The 22,501-nt window shown below is 42.7% G+C and overlaps 1 protein-coding gene across 2 annotated transcripts in view; it reads right to left on the bottom strand.

The window, feature by feature from the left end:
• The window catches only part of CARS2 (cysteinyl-tRNA synthetase 2, mitochondrial), a 41,675-nt gene that overhangs the window by 15,208 nt on the left and 3,966 nt on the right, over positions 1–22,501 (bottom strand). For both annotated transcript variants that reach the window (XM_082043387.1, XM_082043386.1), the window contains exons 3-10: positions 18,221–18,338; positions 16,266–16,337; positions 15,536–15,641; positions 14,743–14,826; positions 11,814–11,943; positions 8,970–9,103; positions 4,619–4,686; positions 1,895–1,961 (exon numbers count right to left, since the gene is read on the bottom strand). In XM_082043387.1, coding sequence (XP_081899513.1) covers positions 1,895–1,961; positions 4,619–4,686; positions 8,970–9,103; positions 11,814–11,943; positions 14,743–14,826; positions 15,536–15,641; positions 16,266–16,337; positions 18,221–18,338 — 779 coding nt within the window. The remainder of the gene's footprint in view (positions 1–1,894; positions 1,962–4,618; positions 4,687–8,969; positions 9,104–11,813; positions 11,944–14,742; positions 14,827–15,535; positions 15,642–16,265; positions 16,338–18,220; positions 18,339–22,501) is intronic.

The following is a 22,501-nucleotide window of genomic DNA, read 5'->3' as shown; positions in this document are numbered from 1 at the left end:
TACTTACGAAGCAGACAGCAAGATGAGGAGGAGTGCAGTAAACTTACCTTTAGACCAAAGTGAATTGACAGCAGGGACCCAAACTGACAGGTTGCATAGTAAATACCTGGCTCAGCAGGGAGGGACTCTGGTTCTTCACCTGACAGCAGATAACTGTGCCCTACCACACAGGGTGGAGGTGGCAAGCGTAGCAGACCTTCCAGCAACCCTTATCTGCTGACTGGTTTACTGGCACTACTATACTCTGGCATAACACCACTCCAACCTTTCATCAAAGCCACCTACATTTGCATAGGTAGCCCTCTGTTTTTATCACAGGAGGGTGTTTAACCTAGAAGTCAGGCAAAAAAAAGAGGGTCATGTCTGTCTTGCAGGTGTTCAAATGCAGTCGGCTGACATGCAGAGGAGAAGGCTTGCAGGCAGCCTTCCGCTGCAGGGCTCCAGGGCCATTCCTTGCCCCAAGGCAAGCTTAGAAATTGCCAGCCATTCCACTTTCGTTTACAGAACAAACATATATAGGCTACTGTTGTAGGTGTTAGCTTTTTTAATTCTTTTGTTTTAAATACATGTTTGTTCAGGACTCCCCAGCGCCACCAGCTGCAGCCGGGGTGCCAATTATATGCGCACAACGTATTTCACCTCCTGACAGAGACCCAGAGGAAACAGCCCAGCATGCCACTGACCTGCAGCATCACCCCAAAACAGCCCAGCGTCTCACTGCCCTGCAGTGGCAGCGCTTCCCACCACCTGCCCCCTCTCTTGCTCCAAACAGGGGCTTGCTCTGCAGCAAACCTCCCACCTGGATCCGCTCTTCCCTTCCAACCATGGTGGAGGTCGGCAGTTAGTAACCAGCAGTCTACTATTCCCTTGCTTCAAAATACTTCAGGAATACATGGCATTCCCAGTGCCTTCAGCTGCCTTGGGAGAGAGAGGCTCCACCAAGAAGATCAGACAGGTGGCTCGAGACTTCTTGGCCCAATGACTGCATGTCTATCAAGGCTTGTAGCGCACTGCATGTTGATGGGCAGTAGCAAAGCCACAGCCACGCCAGCTCCCGCAATTACACTGCTAGAGGTGCTTTATCTGAGGCAGACATAGGCCCACTGAAATAACACAGCAATATTTCCCTGTGCTCCGCCATCCCTTTTCCATGCCATAGCAGACAACAAGCCAGCTGACACAGCAGTGGCTGGGGAACTACTGTCTGCTGTTGGTAAAACTGGTAAAAACACGATTCATATGAAAACCTCCTCCAGTTCAAAGTAGCACCTGCCTGCTGGAAACACCACAGCATAGACAGGGAAGCTGACAATATCTCCCACACCTCTCCCCACCAGCAGTGTTTGCCAGGCTAAGATGATCATTAGGTTATCATGCGCAGGTGCGAGCGAGCTGCACTGCACCACAGAACTGCTTCAACACTCACTAACTCCACAGGACAACAAATGATAACGCAGCAGGGAGATAAAAAGTTATTAGCAAGCCCTTGTTATACCCTACGGGAATATAAGGCAAAGCTCTACCTAGATACATCTCCAAAAACAGCTGATTGTGACTGAAATGCAAGAGGCTGCAACAGATGCCAATCAGAGATGGACGTAATTCATTAATTGGAAGTGCAATTAATTGAGAGTTGCAATTAACTGTGGCTCAGACAGGTATTCTGACGAACGGTTAAGCACTGTCCTTGGTAAAGATGCAAAATTTTCTGAAGGAGAGCCAAAGAGCAGCCCTACAGAGCACCACCAACCCTTCCATCAGCCAGAGGGGACCTCAAGGCAGAGCAGGGACACCCTGCTCCACCACCACACCCCTGCATCGCCAGCTGGGGAGGTGGAAAGGAAAGCCAAGAATATCTCAAAAAAATAAGGTGTTTTGTTTTGTTTTTCCTTACCTGAGCTGTATCTGCTGCGCAAACAAAACATTCTGAATTGATCCGACGAAAATTTCTTCAGGAAATCCTAGACTCCACCCAGGAAAAGAGAGCTTTAGCATTATATCAAACAAGTTCTTCAGGAGGTGTTCCACCCGCTCAAACTGGCTTCACAGCATATTTCAGACAAGATAACATGACAAATAACCTGCCTTTGTAGTTTAAGAAAGGCATAAAAGCTTTAAACTATAACACTGGTTTAAAGTATAAACTAAATAAAATCTAATTCCATATAAGATAGATGTGCATACATATATACAAGATATAAATATACACACAATGGTCAAATATAAGATGGTGAATAGTACTTTGTAATTATGATCAAACATACACTGTAAAAAAAACAAAAAACAAACAAACAAAAAAACAAACAAAAAAAACCCACACAAACCAAACAAGCTGAAATTATCAGTCTAAGACCAGGATACAGGTCAGCTCCTGAGTTTTGCAAACTTTATGAAAAAAGAAAGACTTCTTGAAAAAGAAAATAAGTGTTCCTTTTCTGCAGGATGAGAACATGAAGGAAAACAGGGACTGAACAAATATAACAAAAACATATATTTTTTAAATATTGCTAGAATTTATCTGTATTAATTATGAAAACTCATTAATTTCACCCTATTATTTATCTAGCTTAATAAATAATTTACTGCAGTAAATAGTAAATTGTTACTACTAGCATAATTAATTTACACTACTACTATAAAGAACTATTGAGGTGCTTGGGAAGCACAATGATAAAACACTCAACCACTTCTAAATCTGCTTTCAGCAATGCTGGACACCGTCGCAGACTGATTATGAACACTGCATTCCTGCCTTTTTTTTAATTTGCAAATTGGTGATGGTAAGTTCGTAACAGTGAAGTGCCACTGAAACAGGAAATCTTAAGAAGTTAATGCAAGTAAGAAAATATGAGAAGTGTCATTTGCTTAAAGATGCACATTTCAAACTTTAGCTTCTGCTACCAGACTAAACCAGCCTGAACACTGAAGTTAGGAAAGTGTCAGCAATGTGCTACCTCTCAAGTGAAAATAGAAATAATTGAGGCAATCAGGGCAGGCTAAATCAAGAAAAGACAGTTATAACTGGCTGTTTTGGTAAGTGTCATTTGGTTGGTTTTAAATAAACTCTATATAACTGAGTGTACTGAATCTGCCCAAAAGATTTATGCTAATAACAAAGCAAGAAGAATATGAGTAAAGTACAGAAATAAATTCGGATTTGGGAAAGGACTATCTGAACTGGAAAAAATAATTCTGCCTTTAGTTAAAAATGAAGCATGGAGAAACTATCGTAGCTCTTTGAAAGCTGTTTGCTCAGCCATGAGTTATTGCAACACACTTGATTTTGGGGATAAGAACTAATAGCTATTTAGAAAAAATATATAGGAGAAGTGGACACAGGGTAGGGAAAACAGGGCAGGTTGACACAGAGGTTGCAGGGCAGCCATGCCCAGGTGAAGGCCTGGAGTGCAGATGGCGGCCAGTGGGAGCAAGGGAAGGCCGCAGGCCTTGTCCCGGACAGGCCTCTCTCTTCTGGAACACACATAAAAACTTCCACGTAGGGCTTAATGTCTGTCTAAGGGCAGAATTTAAAAGTGAAGACCCGCAAGGGAAGAGAGATGGCCCTGAAGTTTTTTTTTTCTCAACACAAACAAGTCCCATGGCAGACATGGAGGGGAACGTTTCTACACATTATTTTTAACTGAATGGCATTTGTGGTCATTTCTCCACCCTGTCCACAACATCTGCTGAGACTTGGGAAATTTCTGTGAAAAAACTGTGAGCAACGGGTAATTTTCCTGGGGGAGACAGGGCTTAATTCTAGCCAGACACCATCAGGAGAATTAAGAATAAAGCAGCTCATATTGAACTCCTTTTTAAAGGGATTTTAATTAAGTCTTCCGAGAGGGCAAAGGGGAACATATGTGCTGAAACAGCCTCTCAAGCTTTGTCTAAAGGCAGGAAATTACCCACTTCTGGCGATAGCTGTCAGCCATCAGGGCAGCCGCCCTAGCGCCAGGCACAGCTGTACAGCACGTGCCTGGCAGAGAAACCCTGCTTGGGCTAACACCAAAAACTCTGGGACACGGCAAAATAAGACATATTCATGTGGCTTCTGGGTACCAAAAGACAAAACTCCCTGTGCATCAGCAAGGTGGTCGTATAAAAATAAAGGAGAATATGAGGGGCCACTGGCACAGTGTGGTTGCAGGACACATAATAGCTTCCTGACAAAATGCTGACACTATGTCCCATTTCACCCAAAGCACAACAAGGAAAAACATCTCCTTTTTTCTAAGTCCCAGAAGCATATGCACTGTTGAGAGTAGGCAGATGTGAACCCACTGCTATAGAGCAGAATCATTGGTTGGAAAAGACTCTTGAGACTGTTGAGTCCAACCATAAACCTATGATGCAGAAAGTCTGCTACTGGGCACAAACGCTGCTCCTACAAATGTTCTCAGCTCAGCAAAATCAACATTATAAGCAAACCCTGAGATCAAGCAGGCTTCCTACATTCAGACCCACAATAACAGGTACATCAGCGCTAGAGAAACTCTCCACTTTGGGTCTTTTGCTGTAGCGTAAGCACACACTCCAGTGTTTTCTCAGAAGAGGGCTGTGATTAATATTCATGTAGTACAAACATACATTGCTTCAATTCACAGAAAGAAATTACCTTAATTGTTACGTAGTTTTTCAATGACTTGGACATTTTTTCTTGACTTCCTTTAACATGCAAGTGCCCTAGAACAACAGAAAAAAAATTAATCAGGATAAATGAGCATGCTTTTGAATGGGGAGTGAATGAGAAAGACTGCACTGAGGCACTGGAAACACTGGAGGCAGCATACTCTGTGATGGATATGTGCCAACCATTTCAATGCAACACGTAACATATACAGCTTTACCTACAGTCCCGCATGTCTCTCCACCGTCAGCTTCAGCTGGGTGAATTTTAAAACACAGGAAAATAAAATGTGTGCATTTTTGTTTTGTTTGTGTGTTTGTTGTTTTTGGTTTGGTTTGGGTTTTAAGAAAAAGAAACACCACCACCGTGAGCAGAGACATTAATAAGGAAGAAACAAAACACCTCCCTGCTCAGAATTCGTAATGAACTCATAAAAATAAGCAAGCAAATACTTCTCAGTCTTCACAGAAAAATACCTTATCTGTTACTCTTGACTTACTAGAAATATTTTAAGACCTTTAAAGACCTTCCAGTGATCTCACATTACAATATACTTGAAACTCAAACAATTTTCTGTACTCAGTACTTGCTGGCTGCTGTTACACTGTTGGGTTTTTTTTTCAATCCAGAAGTTAATTGTCCTGGTTCAAAACAGCTTACATGTAAAATAAATTTTCTGCACACTCCAGACTTTGTGAGACGGAGAAGAATTGGGAGGGATAGATGTAGCTATGATGCCTAATTTGAATTAGCTTATTTTAAAACACAATCTCTGAGCATTGCTAGATCTTTTAATAGCCATGTGGACTGTTGGTTTGCATGGCTGTGGTCCAGGAAAAAGGCAGTAGCCATCTCCATCGCATTTAGGAGAGTCCACATGGCTCAGAAGCAAATCAGGAGATGGGCAACCTCAGGCTGTATGTTCCTGGGCCTCATCCATGCCAGCCACAGCACCAACGCTGATGGAAAACTTCAATTATTCACAGCACCAGGGAGATGCTGAACACATGGCCAATGAAAGACCTCCCAGCACCACTTCAGAAATGGTGTTAAAAGCCTTAATTCAATTCTCCTAGTAACAGCGTAATCTTGTAAGTAACTGATCACCCACAACTAACACGCAATTTTCAGGCGTGTTGTGATCTGCAAAATCCAGCACTTAATCGTACTCAGAGGCAGACTTTTAAGCATGAACTCTTCTTACTCTGTAATACCACAGCAGTGCTCTGTAGTCTTTCAGATTGGGCAGTCCAGCATCACCAATCCCTCAGAGTGCTCTGCAAGGACAGCACAGAACTGTGCTTATGCTTTAACAGGTGGTGGCAGAGGTGGCATTTCTGCTCAGCAGCCCAAGAACCTGTCTGAATACTGCGCTTCTCTCCACACAGCGCTGCTCTTGCAGCCTTGCCTGGAACCCATTCTCTTCCACAAGTCGATAAAACTCTCACTATGCTTGTCTAGATACAAAAGCAACACTCAGGCCTGGTAAATGAGCGTGAAAAGCCTCTGGTTTCACTTCTTAGCTATTTCTGACAACAATTCAAAGCACCAGGGACTCCCCACACGAAGGCTACCTCTGGTCCTACCCCGACAATCTGGAAATTTAGGTTTGAACAACACACTCTATGGAGAGTAGGAAAGAAGCAAAAGATCTATGAATATGGAACCAGCTACAGCAGAAATCTACAATCAACCCAAAATCTCGTTTCCATTGTATTTGTCCTGACTGTCAGCAGGTGAGGCCATTTTCACCACTGCGTGGTTAAACTCGGGGCCCTCAATAAGAACATTCAGGCTGTCAGAAGCACTGGACACCTACGGCTCTTGCAACTCAAGTAAAACCCACAGACAAACTTCTCCTGGGAGAAGGGGATTAGCCCAGGTACGATTAATATTTTCTTCTTTTGCAAAAATGTCTAAATATCAACTTAACTTCAGGCAGCCAAGCTTAAAATAGTTTGATTGTGTTTTTCTAATAAGCTACAGGTAACATCTGAATTTGAAATAATATTCCTCTTCAAGAGTTTCAGCACTTAGAATGATTTCATTAAAGAATCACAAAATACAAGGATTTTCATAACTTTGGCTTGGCACTCTTCCCAGAGTACAAGTAGTCTAAAAATAAAGTCCTTATAAGAAGATTTATCCCCAGTGCAGGGATTTTCATTCTCTAATGGGGATTGCTCCTCCAATTCCGAGGCTGCTAAAATTCTGAAGTCTGTTACCAGAATAAATTGCTCCTGAAGCCAATTCATTTGCCCTAAATAATTCACACTATCTTCCTCCAGCAAATTTTTTTGACTTAATGAATGTGATCTGTCAGCTCCCAGAGAACTTCAATGTACAAACTGCCCTTGGAATTAAGTTCTTATTATTTTTCCTTTTAAGAAAAAATGACTCCTCTGTAATTTAGTTAGTTTCAAAGAAAATTTCCCCTACAGTTTGAATTCCAAGCTTGAAAAGTCAGATTCACTGGTTTTCAAGAGAAGGCTCTACCTGGCAGTAAGTGGTGCATCTCAGTGGAGACACAGAGAATTCCCCAGCACTTCAGGAGCAAAAATCACCCTGAAGTAAGTACCAGCCTCTGGACAATTGTTCTTGATTTATAACAGGCTCTACACTGTTAACTGAAACTAAAATTCAATAGTCATCCCACACAGTACAAACACATATAAAAAAGAAAGCCCAAGTAATTCCCAGGGCATAGCACAGGTTCAACTCTGCATCTCTTACTCAGGGAAGCAGCTCAAAGAGTTCACCAAGACATCTTGCACAAAGTAATGTTCAGCAAGAAGAGAGACTGCAGATTTGAACCTGCCCTCAGTTCTTTGGAGACCATCCAGAACCACCATGACTGCAACAGGAACAACCAATTTCAAGATTTCCATCAATGGGAACAGCATTAGTACCACCAGAAAACGATGTGGTTGAAAGTCCTGTACAATGCAAACTGCACTGAAGCACCACTTTGCAAAGGCAGCAAGGAGCAGTTCTACATCATGCCAGGCAGCACCATATGCTGAAGACCAAGTAAGAAAAAGACACTTTGGTACAGTTTAGGCGTAGCTAGTGAGGTCACTTCTGGAGGAAGAGACAATGTCTGGGACATCTACAGGCTACAGCAACACCAAGTCACTCACACTCCATAGGAAAGCAGAGAGACACTGAAGTGGGTCAGAGCACTAGAGAGAGTTAAGGGACAACAATGACAAGACCCAGTTGTCCCCAGTTTTCCACAGAGCCCAGGGGTGAGTGACTTGGTCTTTATGTAGTCCACAGATATCACAGACCTCCTTGTCTCTACCCACCAGCAACCTCATTGATCAAGCCTGACCAGAGCAGACCAAAGCATCTGACTGACTTGGTCTTCAGCATGAACCTTGTTTCTCATACCCATCACTAGGCATAATGCTGCTGGTGGATAAAAAAAAGGCTTCCCAGGAGAATTTAAGGAGTCACAGGAATGTGAACTGAGCACATGGAAAGTCCAGTGGCTGTTTGCTGCAGCAGAGCATCTGCCTGCAAGGCTTCCCTCCACATTTCAAACCACATAGAACATCCCAGTTCAGACATTTCCCTGCAGGATCACAACTTTGTAAGCTTTGTTGTTCATCAGTTCATGTATCTTAGCATTCTTTCATTCTTATTTTCCAGTAGTCTTTTGTTATGATGATTAAAAGCCTTTCATGGTACTTACAGGCTATTTGATTCTGAAAACCTTTTTTTTTTAAGCCCACAAGCAACTGGTGCTGAGAGACACTGGAGAACAAGACTTCTTTTTCTATTCCAAATGATTTCCAAACGTTACAATCAGCTACTTGCCCACCTGCCACCTCCACACCCTGCCCTCAGATACTGCCAGTTCTGGTTCTGACAGCAGGAATTTCTGGTTTTAGAAGGACTACATGAACACATACAGAAAAGATCAACAATTTTCATCCTCTTCCTGCCAGACTGTTACAGCCAAAATACATTTTAAAAAGAAAAGTCTATCATGAAGAGCATCCTCAAATTTTAAGGAAACGCAAATCAAAGGGAATGAGATTCTACAGGAAAAATTCTTCTTTCCACATTTTTAATTACGAGTAAACACTGTACATGGGCAATGCATATACTGTTATTATTTGGAGGTTGCCTCAGATGAAATTCAGGAATACTTCACTGTAACTACTACAGTTTCAAGATTCACCCTCATTTATGATTCTTCACCTAGTGAGGACAGGAACTTGGTCACTGTAGTAAAGCATCTGTTTTCACACCATACAAATGCCAAACCTAAAAATAATCCCACCATCCTTATATTTGTACAGACCTCTGAGGTGATTAATATTTTACTTACCAGAATGCAAAAAGTAATTCCCCCATTGCTCACACTGATGATAGGCCTCGCACTGTGCGATTTCATTTTCGTGATGAGGAAATGCAAGATCTATTCCACCAGTATGGATGTCCAGCTGCTTTCCAAACACTGCACTGTAACAATATTTTCCTGATCGGTAAGTAGAAGACTACAAAAGCTTTTTGTAAAAGAAATGCAGAAAAGAATAAGATGAAACATCATAAAATTAAGTGTACAATTTAATGACTGCAGTTTTAAAATAAGACTTTATATAGATCTTGGATATCAAAACTGCAGCAGAACTTGTATGACAGGACACATATCTGCCCACAATTAAATCTTAGTAGGAGCGAGTATTTTTCTAACTTAAAGAAGGGCAAGCAAGACATCTCCTTTCCTTGTTCTGCTAAGTTTCAGCATCAGCCAGCTGTCTTCATCTGCAAACCTAACAACTTCAAAGTGATGAACATTTCTGTAAATTGGGTATCACCATTCTTTATCTTGTACTTTTACTGTAAGAACTCAGGCAATACTGCAGGCAGTCATAATAGAAAATGCTTAGTTCGATATTGTTATAATGTCAAGAGAAAGTGTCAGTGCCTCTGATCTCCCAAGGCCACTTCCCTCACCCCAACAGCATGACTGCACCTGCATGGGTCACCCACAACCCTGCACAGCACAGACCTCTCTGCAAATACTGGTGGCTGGTAGTAACGTCCTCATATGGCAACTGGACAGACACAGACATCTCTGGTTAAAGACCAGGAGGCAAAGCTGCTATACTGTCCACAATTCCAGCAAGTCCCTGCCGGGCGAGTTAATAACTTCATTTTGTCCACCTGTTACACAAAGACAACACTTACCTACTCACAGGGAGGTAAATCAACACTAACTGCCCAGAAGCCAGGGACACTCAAGCTGGGGAAGATGCAAGGTCTGCACGAGTAGAAAACAAAAGGCAAGGCCCACGCAGGCGTGCATGTGTGTGTACACACAGACACACACAGTCTTTCCATATGTCACCTTAACGAGTTGCTCCTGGTAGCTGGCTAGATATCAATACTTGTGTCCCTCTTTGGGACAAAACACCTTGTTAATACCTTGGCACAGGAAGAAAACGAGAAGAGAGGTGGGAAGAAAGACCAGCTGTTGTCATTTCCCAAGCACATGCCCCTTCTTGTATGCTCCAAACCCAGTTTTAGCACCCATCTTCATGGGCTCATGCCTTCCCTTGTGCCATCTAGAGAGGAGCATAGGCCACTTGCCATTCCCTCCAACAAAACCATTACGAGCTGGGGAGAGATGGATCTGCAGATGACTGAGGGGCAGGAGGAGCAGCCCAGCCCACCGCAAGGGAAACTCCAGGGAGGAGATCAGACCTAAGTCACAGCAGGTGGTTCCCTCCTCTGGGGCTGTATTAGAGACCAACACCCTTCTCGTTCACCTTCCCCAGGAACATTCCAGAGACTTTTCAAAATGAGTTCACCTTGCTTACTTAACGTGCTTTGAGGCCTTTGGCAAAACAGCCAAGTAAGTAGGCATTGCTTAAAATTGGCCGTGGACAGCTGATCGGGACAGCAAAACGTGTCAGGTAACTCGCCAAAATAAGCTCTCCATTTTTCACAGTCTGAGATTACTACACATATGCTCTGCATGGCTCAACTCCTATTTACACGGCAGGAGCTTCATCCACCAACAGTAAAATAAGTTTTTACAGAAAGAAATGCAGACTATAAACAGCACCTCACTAGCAGGCAGGGCATTTTGTAATTGGCATTTCTTACCTGTCCACTTCTGTCACAGGTTGCACTTCAAATACAGTATGTTTTTGTGCACTTCAGTTGCTTTAAGCACTGTTTCACAGTGCTTAAACTATTTACAGACAGATAATCACACTTATAAACGATTTTCACAATCAGGTAGTAATGACTAATACCCCAGATGCATCAGCAAAGGATATGAGAGAGAAACCTAAAACACGTGTTCCATCTACCCTCAGCTTGGCTTGAAAACTTAAGTTAAACAGAGTCAGATCTAATTAACTTCCAGAAAAAGATCTGAGACTAACGCAAATCTAAGTACCACTATCAGTCTTCCAGGAGAGAAGAATTAAAGTCTTGGTTTTTTTAAAATACAAATTAATAGTCACAAGTTAATACAGTGCAAGACAAAGTACTACCATCCTGTGGAGAAAATAAAACTCAAAATTAAGAGCAGATTAATTTAAACCAACTACAAGCAAAAGGCTACTATGCACAATTCACATCATGCCCATAGAATATATTGCCCCAGAGAAATCAGGATATTTAATACTGTGGCTGACTTTCAAAAAAAGCTGAACAATGCTTAGATAATTAGCATGAACACCATAACTGCTGTTAAGATAAAGCCAGCAAGATCTCAAATGCTCGCTGGAGTTGGGATGAATGCCCATAACCTGCCCTCCTGACACAGCACCATATGCTGAACTAGGTCTGATGAAGACCGCAAGAAGTGAAGGGGAGGCAAAGGAAAGAGGTACCATAACTTTCTCTAAAACTTTGGTTACTCAGTTCAGGTTGAAAGCTTCACTAATCACCTGTGTGATCCTGCACAGCATATTTTAAATACTCAAGTCTTTCTTAAGAGAAGGTGCCAAAGCATAGCAAGACAGCCAAGCCATCAAGATGGAGCAGAGTTTGTTTGGGCCACACATGACATCCCAAATTGCACAAAGTATTCACATTAAAACTGGTGCTTTCTACTGATCAGAGAAAAAAAACAACACTTCGAATATTGCTGCTACCATTGTACTCTCACTGAAAACAAAAATCAGCACTAGATTTAAAATCCAAGAAATCTGACCTTGATATTGTGGAACACTCAATGTGCCATCCAGGTCTTCCTTTTCCCCATGGAGAAGTCCAAGATAACTCTTGAGGTTTGGCAGCCTTCCACAGGGCAAAATCTTTACTGTGTCGTTTATCAGTACCAACTGCCAAGAAAAAGTGATTTGTTAATGGGATGTGTCTCAAAGAAAAAAAAAGAGCAAATGAAAGCAAGTGGGAATGTGCGTTTAATGAACTACTCAGATTTTAATCTCTTTTGCTCAACTTATTTTCCTGCAATTTTCCTTCCTTCCCTCTTATACAGGGCTTCCAGTTTATCAGTCAACCATTTGAAAAAAAAAAAAAATAATATGTTGAATTATGTTTCTGCAGGCTAAAAGGTTAATACGTCCTATCTTTTTAGTGTTTTTGGACTTCTCTGGTTTTACGTCATTCATTTAGTCACTTATCAGCCAGTCTGCCAAGAACAAACAGATTGCACACCAAAACACACACCAAAAAAAGCCCCCACCCAACATAAAAACACCGTAATTCCTTCTCTGGGACACAAACAGTTTCTGGTTCAGATTCTGTAGAGCTAAGAAGAGCATGGAGGTGAGAATCAAAACTGTTCTCGGATAGTAGCAAACTTCAGTTACCATTTGCACCGATGGCTTCTCTGCAAAGGTCTTCTCCCCACCTATATTTGTTGCTTCCTTCACCGCACAGTCAAGGATATCGTCCTTTTTGCCACAGTAGGGCAGAAAGGATGATTTATCTCTGCTGGCTCCTAAAACCCGGTCAGACACACACCGCTCCCTGGCAGGAGCTACAGAACGGGGCTCTGGGCTCTGTATTTTTTTTTGCTGACAAATACATGACCTCGCATTTCACTGATGCAGAACAATTAATCTATTTGGCCTGAAGGGATCCAGCTTGGCAAGCAACTTGCACCGGTTTAAGTTCTCTTATTTAACATCGCTCATCTGTTCTATCAGCAGCTGACGCTAGGTTTACTTCTTCTCTCTGCTTATTTCAGATTGCTAATAAAACCATGGTGTATCACCAGGTCTGAGCCAATCTATGGAGCTTTCCAGTATCAACACATTTTAATGATTCACAGCTATTTTTTGAGATCTGTTAGTCACTTTTCATAAGCCATTCCACTTATACTTTATTGATATTATATAGAGTCAAGTTTTTATTCAGAATGTCATGCAATATTAAGAGAAGCACATCACAAAGGTCCATTACACCTGCTTCATCATTCAAAATTGATAAGCAATAAAGGGACAGAAATATAGCCCTAGTTATATCTACTGAATCTTCATCTTGGCTCTTTTGCAAGTTAGCCAAGCTCTGGCTGACCAGTATCTATTGACTTCATCCCCCTTTTTGCCTTTTTTTGAGTATACTGCTACAAAAAAAAAGCACTCTTTGCCTTCTTGGTTATAAACAAACCAGTCAAAATCTTTAGAAATAACAGTAAATTTTGTTGCGAGTGACTTGAGGGGAATCAGGGAAAAGCACGTAATCAGTCACAGTTGAGGCTGGAAGGCACCTCTGGAGATCATGTAGTCCAACCCCGTCCAGCAGGCTGCCCAGGACAGTGTCCAGCCAGGTTTTGAGTAACTCCAAGGGCAGAGACTGATCTCCAGGCAACACGTTCATGCATTAACCATCCTCAGAGTGAAAAAAACATTTTCCTTGGCTTTAAAGGGCATTTCCCATGTTTCAGGTTGTGCCCATTGCCTCTTTTCCTGTCACCAAGCACCACTGAGAAGACCCTGGCTCCATCTTTTTTACTCCTCCCATCAGGTATTAGTACACACAGGTAAGATGCCCCTGAGCCTTCTCTTCTCCAGGCTGAACAACCCCAGCTCCCTCAGCCTTTCTTCACATGAAAGATGCTCCAGCACTTCAATCACATTTGTGGCCCTTTGTTGGGTTTGCTCCAGTATGTCCATGTCTCTCTTGTACTGGGGAGCCCAGCATCGGACCCAGCATCCCAGACATGTCTCACCTCATGCTGAGCAGAGAGGAAGGATCACCTCCCTCGACCTGCTGGCAACGCTCTTCCTAAGGCAGCCCAGGAGGCTGCTGGCTGCCTTTGCAGTCAGTAACTGCCTCTAAATTACTGTCGACAAAACGCAGTCCCTCTGAGATCTGTAATGCTGAAACAACTCCAGAGCAGAGCTGTGAGAAGCTTCTGGCAGCAATTCACCTGAGCATCAGCCTGCCAGGCATTTTCAGTAATTGCAAACAGATATTTTTTTTTTCCAATGAAGAAATATTGAATTTCAGCATGCAAAGGATGTGGGAGACCTGCATCAGATTCTCCATCACAGAGACCTGATCAGACCCAACTTACAGAGGCTCAGCAATCCTGCTCAGCAGCTGGACAACCGCAGAAAAAAAAAACCCAGCCAAGGGTATAGGAGCGCTCTAGCACAGCCTACCAAGAGCTACTCACCCTCACACAAATAGGCTGCTTAGAAGTAGTCCAGTGGTAAGTAACAAAAGAACTAAGTTCATTTAACATGCACCAGAAGGTTGCAACTGCCCAAGCAATAACATGGTAGGGGATGTTTCCCTGCATTTACCCTTGACTATCTCACTGCTGGCTACTGCATTGGCTGAAACCACCACCTTGCTATGAAGTTTGTACGTACCACTCCAAATATTTAAATAAAACAAATAATCTTAATTGCTCTAGGGTACTGGAACAAAGGTATAAAGGGAATCAAGTGTGAAAAGAAACCATCAAGTTTCCTCTTCCACTTACAACAGTGAGTGCCTCAATAAATATTTTTTTTATAAAAAGAAGAGGTCTTCATCAACCAAAAAGCTGGTTATAAACGACAGGTTAAAAACCTGTTTCAGACTGTTGAATGAAGGTTTATGCATAGATACATCACAAGTTCAGACAATACATTAATACAAACAAGTTGTTGCCATGAACGTACCTGCTTCATCTTGAGCATCAGGATGAATAGTAGTTAATACTCCATATCTTTTTCCCCAAGACTTAACATCAAAATAAACATTGCCTAATAGAAAAGAAACATTTAGTTTTACAGGAAAGATGAGGCACATTCATGATGAAGAGGTAACATTTCCCTGAAATCAAAACAAAACACCCTTCAACTCCCTATCTGAAATTCTGATTTATAAATTCAGAAATACTAGGAAAGTAGTAGCACGTTTCCACGTCACCAGCTTTTCAGTAACCTCACCACACGTGCTCATTCTACATATAGGTTAACTTTGTATTCTGGACATCTCCCCAAGTTCTTTCCTGCCCATGCACAGTCAGCAATCCTGTCTCTGACTGAAATGTAGCCTACTGCTACTCCAGTTATAATGCACTTAAATCCTTCCACAACCACCAGCTCTGCTAAAAAAGATCCACACGTTGTGCTTTGCAGGCACATCTTTCACAGCACCTCCTGTTTAGAGCTAAGAGGTTCCCCCAGCTCTCCTTTGAAGCCAGGCCAGGATTTCCCCACAGGAGCTTAGATAGCAGTTCATTACAGTAAACAATTATATTAAGCAATGAGCTACATTTATCTTCAAAACTGAGTAATAGCTGGTCTGCCCACTCATGTCATCACAAACAAGTTGCTCACACCCTGTCTGTTAATGAACAGAAGGGAAGCCTGGCACAGGGTATCTCATCTGATCCCAAAACAGGATTACTAAGTGTGCTAAATTCCTGCGCGTGTGCTGAACAAGGAGCTGCCTTGCAGTAAGTCTTACCTTGTGAGGTTGCATAAGCTTGTCCACTAGCAATTATTGTTTTTATAAAGGAAATTATCTGAGGAATATTGTCAGTCACTCTCATATACACTGTAGGAGGAAGGACCTTAAACAAAGGAAGAGTAACGTCATTAGCCTGTATGAAACACGCTGCTGACAAGTACCTTCACTCTAAGAAACTAATTTTAAGAGACATTCTCCACAATTTTATCTTTCAAAAAAGATGTTTCAAGTATCATAAAAAGGTCATAAGCAGCATTTGAGATCATATTAAAAAAAAAAAAAAAGAGGGGTAGCAAAATAAAACCAATTCATTTTTCCCAGTGCCCTGCTCCCTGCTTCTGACAAGTGCTCTGGACAAGAGGTAAAGCCACCTGAAGTCAATGAAAGAGTATCTGATGTTTTATATGCTTTAGATCAGACTATTTCTGCATAATAGTAAATATGTACTACCCGTGAACCAAGTCTCTATTGTATGGAGCAAAAAATTCAGCAAGAAATTCAGCTTCTTCATTCCAAATCTAGAATTTGCTTCTCCTCCCATTACCTTATCCAAAAGGTGTGCAATATCTTTCCAGAATAATGAAAAAGTAAATCAGTACTCAGTTTCCAGCAACACTGTCACACAGGCAATCAATTTATCTTTTCAGATCAAACTGTCAAAATCAGATTCCTTACCAAACTAATGGTTTTAAAATACTCTTAAATTTAGAAGCTCAAGCATCTGTACCTTTAAGGCAGCCATATCTTGTTTAAAGTCCTCTTCATAAATACGAGCAAGAGCTATTGGCGATATGTTCATCTGAAAAAGAGAGAAGCAGATTAGTAAATCATAAATCAAAGTAATAATATTAAACATTGCAATATTTTATCAGACAGTCTGTAGCTAATTGAAAGACTTACAGAGCCCCCAAGGTAAAGAGTCAGACAGACTTTATTAATCCACCATTCGTGGGGAAGAGATGTAAGTTATAAATAACTTAAAAACAGCATTTAATTTACGCTTCTGAATTGACAAAATATCAACACATATCTCTTAAGATAAAGCAACTGAAGATTAAAATAACAATCTCCTTCCCTTCCCCATTATTTTCCTCTTGAGAGGGACTTCCATTTCCAACAAGATATACTACAGTGCACGGGACGTCAAATTCATTCAACTTATTGGCAGGGGACACCGATACCACCTACATGTCAGAAAGACAGATCAGAGGCTCGCAGGATGAGACAGGATATTAATTTTCAGTGATTAAGAAAAATGAGCTATTTCAGCTGATTGCGGTTACTCATAGATCTTAGTACAATCAGGGGAAATGAGCTGAAAGCCAGTCCCACGCTTTGCCAAGTGTGGCACTTCTCAAGCACCTTCTCTGCATTTCTCATTCACGGGGTGGCGGACAGGAACGGGGATTCTCACAGAAGTAACGAGAAAGCGCAAACCAAAAGGAAAGAGGCAACTTGCACATGACAAGATACTTGTTTTCAAATATTCAGAAGAGGCCAGGGCTTGAAAGATGCATGACAACAAAACCTGCCCAAGATGGTATCAAAGCGTTTCAAATGTGAGCTTTTACATCTTCTTTGAGAAGAACCTACTGGAGAGGAGACAGCATACTGTCAGTCTCTCCAGCTTGAAGATAAGAGAATTATTAACAAAATAAATCCAATTTTATCACTTCCAGTACATTTCTGAAGTACCTTTAAGAGGTCTGATTTTCAGAGTGCAGGTGAGTACCACTATTTGGACAAGCTCCTGGACAAGGCAGGAGTTCTGGTGAAGACAGACCAGATGCTCACCGAGAAATGAAACACAGAAGATGCTCAGCAGGGAGAAACGAAGGCAAGCTTCTGCCTACAGACCAGAGAGAGTGCGCTTCCAGACCCCACTGATAGGACTTATCTCCCAGACAGCTCAGCTGCTTCTTTGCTCAACAGAGAGACAAAGGTTTGTAATAGGAGGAAGTTAGGGAAATTCCTCCCATGCAGATGGATGTCCAAAACCCAAAGAAACTCATCTCTCTCTCAAAGAACCACTGAGGGCATTCAGCACACTCATCATAGACTCAACTTACAGCCCCAGTCTTATCAAGACTTACCCCCAGACTCAAATGTCGACATTCACGAAGGTGACAAACTCAGACAGGATCGATGAAGCTTTCCAAGGTGCTGATGTTCAGCTAGATGGTGCTCAGCACCTTTCAAGAACCACCCTCAGCCTCCCATGTGTAACGCTACATACACACTGCTATATATACTAAATTTAACCACTGACGGCACTCCACGTTGCTCCAGAACACAGCTGGAAGCCTACTGGCTGCTAAGTTTGGGGTTGCTTTGGGGATAAGATACTCTCCAGATGTGCTGAGGATTCACCCTGGCTTTTTTTCCCCCAATGGGCTCCCAGTCCAGGGGAAAGGGCTGGAGGACCCCAGCTACAGGTGCTGTGACAGTCCTGCCCCCCCCAGCTCTGCACCCATTTACCTTCACACAGCTCTCAACACCCAGCCCTCCAGACTCCAGACCCATGACAGCCATGCCAGGGGACCAGAAATATCAACATTTATTATCTACTAATTAAGACAAACAGAACTCAACCAAAAAAAATCCAAATCCAGGTTAATTTTCCAAGTAAGTAGATGTAGAAAATACCAAACCTGTGGGTCAAAGACCACAGCAAACACTTACCTCATTAGCTCTTTTTATTATCTTGTCATCTATGTCTGTGATTCCCATCACCATGATAACTTCAATTCCAAAAAATCTAGTCATTATCCTTCGAATTATATCAAACTTAACATAGGAGCTGGAAAAGAAAAAACATGAGCTCTTAAACATGCAGAAGAAAGAATAAACTGAAACAAAAATAACCAACAGCACGAACAGCCACAGTGATAATCTAAATACCCCAACGGTTGCAATGAAGAGGTCTTAAGTGCATAAAGTACTTTTCCAAAACTGGTTCTCACCTGCACAAAAGTCAAGCAAACTTCCCTTGAACTGGCCTACCCTCTTCTGGCATTAGTGACACATTACATCAAATTTTCTGAGTGTTTTCTTATTGCATCTCTTTATTCAAACACCAAAGCATGTCAGAAGCTATGCGTGAATCAGGAGACTTTCTCAAAGTAAACAGTACCAACAGACACACAGATGAAATATTATTGAAAAACATCCCTTGGGCTTTGTATATTATAACAGGTTTTATAGAATCATACAATGTCCTGAGTTGGAAGGGACCCACAAGGATCATTGAGTGCAACTCCTGTCCCTGCACAGGACAACCCCACAGTTCACACCATGTGTCTGAGGGTGCTGTCCAGTCTCTTCTTGAACACTGTCAGGCTTGGGGCCGTGACACCTCCCTGGGGAGCCTGTTCCAGTGCTCCAACACCCTCTGGGGGAAGAACCTTTTCTAATGTTCAACCTGAACCTCCCCTGGCACATCTTTTGCCATTCCCTCAGGTTCTGTCGTTGGTCACTAAAGAAAAGAGATCAGCACCTGCCCCTCCTCCTCCCCTTGTGAGGAAGCTGTAGCCCCATGAGGTCTCCCCTCAGTCTTCTCCACGCTGAACAAACCAAGTGACTTCAGCTGCTCCTCATACGGCTTCCCCTCCAAACCCTGCACCAACTTCGTAGCCCTCTTCTGGACACTCTCCAGTAGCTTAATATCTTTTTTATCCTGTGTTGCCCAGAACTGCACACAGGGCTCCAGGTGCAGCACCAGTGCAGAGCAGAGCAGGACAATCACCTCCCTTGCCCAGCTGGCCATGCTGTGCTTGATGCACCCAGGACACGGGTGGCCCTCCTGGCTGCCAGGGCACACTGTTGGCTCATGTTCAACTTGCCATCGACCAGAACCCCCAGACCCCTCCCTGCAGAGCTGCTCTCCAGCATTTCGTCCCCCAGTCTGTATGTACAGCCAGGGTTGCTGTGTCCCAGGTGCAAAATCCGGCACTTGCTCTTGTTGAACTTCATGCGGTTGGTGATTGCCCAGTTCTCTAATTTGTCCAGGGCCTCTCTGCCCTCAAAAGTATGGACACCTCCCCTCAGTTTTGTGTCATTGGCAAACTTACTAAGCAATCCCTCAAGTCCTGAGTCTAAGTAATTTATAAAGACACTGAAGAGTACTGGCCCTAAGCTGGATCCCTGTGGAACCTGCTAGCAACTGGTCACAAGCCCAGCATAACCCCATTTACTAGAACCCTTTGAGCCTGACCTGTTAGCCAATTGCTCCCCCGCTGCATTGTGTGTTTACCCAGCTGGATGCTGGACATCTTGTCCAGGAGAATACTGTAAGACACAGTATCAAAGGCTTTATGAAATCCAAAAAAGATCACATCAACAGGCTTCCCTTGGTCAACTAGGTGGGTAACCATGTCATAGAATGAAATAAAGTTTGTCAAGCATGACTTTCCCCTCATGAACACATGCTGGCTGGGACCAATGACTGCATTATCATTTAGATGTTTTTCAATAACTCCCAGAACAATCTTCTCCATGATTTTGCCAGGAACAGAAGGCCTGTATTTGCCAGGGTCATCCCTGTTGCCCTTCTTGTAGACTGTGACAACATTTGCCAGCTTCCAGTCATCCAGGATCACTCCAGATTCCCAAGAGTGTTGCAAAATCACTTGCTATGACGTCAGCCAGCTTTTCAAGCACCCTTGGATTAATCCCATCAGGCCACATTGACTTGTGGGGATCTAGCTGGAGTATCAGATCCTGTACAAATTCCGGACTGATTGGGAGTTTATCGTTCTCACAGCCATGGTTTTCCGCCCCAGGGTTATAGGTCTCCCCAAGTCCATCATTGGTGCTGAAGACTGAGGTGAAGAAAGCGTTAAACGTCTCAGCTTTGTCTATGACCCTGTTAATAAGGTGACCGTGCTCATCAAATATAGAGCTAATGTTATTTCTAGTTTTCCTTTTGCCATTAATACATTTTAAAAAGCCTTTTTTATTGTCCTTCACAGCACTGGCCAGCTTCAGTTCTAATTGAGCTTTGGCAGCGTGAATTTCCTCCCTGAAATGGAGAGCAGCACCTCTGTAGTTCTCCCCTGTTGCCTGCCCTTGCTTCCACTGACCATGTAATTTCTTTTTTCGCTGTGTTTCAAAAAGAAGATCCCTGCTCAACCAAGCTGGCTTTTTGCCTCGTCTGCTAGATTTTCTGCATTTTGGAATGGCCTGGTCCTGTGCTTTTAAAATGACCAACACTGCCTTCAAAAGCTTCATCCCAGGGAATCTTACTAAGTGTTTTGCTGAGCAGCCTGAAGTCTGCTCTCCTGATATCCAGTGTTAAGGTCTTGCTGGTAGTTTTCCTCCCATTAGCAAAGATTTTAAACCTGACTTCTTTGTGGTCTCTGTGGCCAAGGGAACCACCAGTCACCACTTCTCCCACGAGATCCTCTCTGTTAGTGAGAATCAAATCTAGGAAGGTACCTTTCCTGGTCAGTTCTCTTTTTATCTGTACCAAGAAGTTATCAACCAGATGCTTTAGGAATCTTCTGGACATGTTCATGCCAGCTGTCTGATATTCCCGGTTGACATCAGGCAAGTTGAAGTCCCCGATGAGGACAACTTGGTTTTCAAAAGCCACAGGGCAGAAGAACGGGAAGAAATAAAACAGGGTTCAAATGAACTTTGCCTGGGGTTGAGTAACAACTACAGCTACCAGCCACCAAGAAACTACTTCATTCACACACCACCACAGATCTTTTCTGATAGCAAAGAAGGGAGGCTCTGGTGGTTATTTTATTTACACTCGAGAATAATGATGTACCTACAAGCTGTACAGGGCTGTGGCAGCCTCTTCTGCTGCTCACAGTCTCTCCACTTGTAACTCTCAAAACACACTTTGACCAAGTAAAACCCAATTATCAGGCGAGATATTAAAAGGTGACTGGAGGCTCTGGGTCTGCCCTGGAAGGCAACGAGAATCCTCAGCCTGCACTGGCTTTGGAAAAAAAGGAGCCTGAAAAGAGACTTGCAGAGCTACAGGTTCCCATTTCACCTGCAGCACTGCACGAACTGCAACTCCCTTGGCTGTCAGAATAAAGAAGTGTAAGAAAATACTGGAAATGGATTTATATCCTTCCCCTTAGGACCAAGTGGCATTAAGGTTCAGATTTACGGACGTGTAATATCTTGATAAAGAAAAATACTTACTGTTGTTTGCACTACGCCCGTGTTGAAAAATGCTTTATGTAAGGGGCACATGCTGTCAGGGAGATAGTTTTTAATGAATAACAGCTCACTGGGAGTAACATTCATCTAATGTGGCAACACGATTCCATAACAATATTAAATTGGTCTTTGGACCCTGTTCCGGGGAACAATGCCAGCATCAAAAGCTCGATATTAGATTCAGCAGCCCTGCAGTACTAGTTCCCAGAGCAGACACAAATTTTACAGTGTTCCCTCTCCTCTGATTTTCCAACTGAATTGATGGAAGACACACTGCAAGAGCCAGAGCAGATCTCCTGACCCCTCCAAAAGCAGGGTCCTCACCACTTCAGGACTGAAAAGAAAAAAAAAAAGACAGTCAAAATCAGGGAAGCAGCAGAGCAGGCACAAGGGGCTGAATAAAACCTCCTCTCATGCTTGGGTTTACTCTTATTTCCAAGCATTCTGCCAGGAACACGGATGCCAACCAGGCTGCATCTCACACCAGTACGATCAAGACCAGTCTCAGAACTGAGGGAAAAGGGGGCATCATCTACCGGTCTGATGTTTTTTCTTTATGCAGAATAAGTTTTGGGTATCATTTCAAGTTACACAGAGCACCTGTTTTGAAGTCTGGAAGCACAACACAGTAGAGAAGTTGGTTTACTTAGAGAATTAAAAAATTCTGATGGAGGAGAAAGAGAAATGGAGAAAAATAATGATGCTATTATTTTCAAATTCTTCTCAAGGATCTCAAGCTCATTGCTATTATTTGCTTCTGCATTATTACCTGCTACGTTTCTT

This window comes from Streptopelia decaocto, assembly GCF_964273445.1.
Source record: "Streptopelia decaocto genome assembly, chromosome: 1".
Taxonomy (NCBI): domain Eukaryota; kingdom Metazoa; phylum Chordata; class Aves; order Columbiformes; family Columbidae; genus Streptopelia; species Streptopelia decaocto.
The sequence above is the reverse complement of the archived record's forward strand: the minus strand, read 5'-3'. Positions and strand labels throughout refer to the sequence as shown.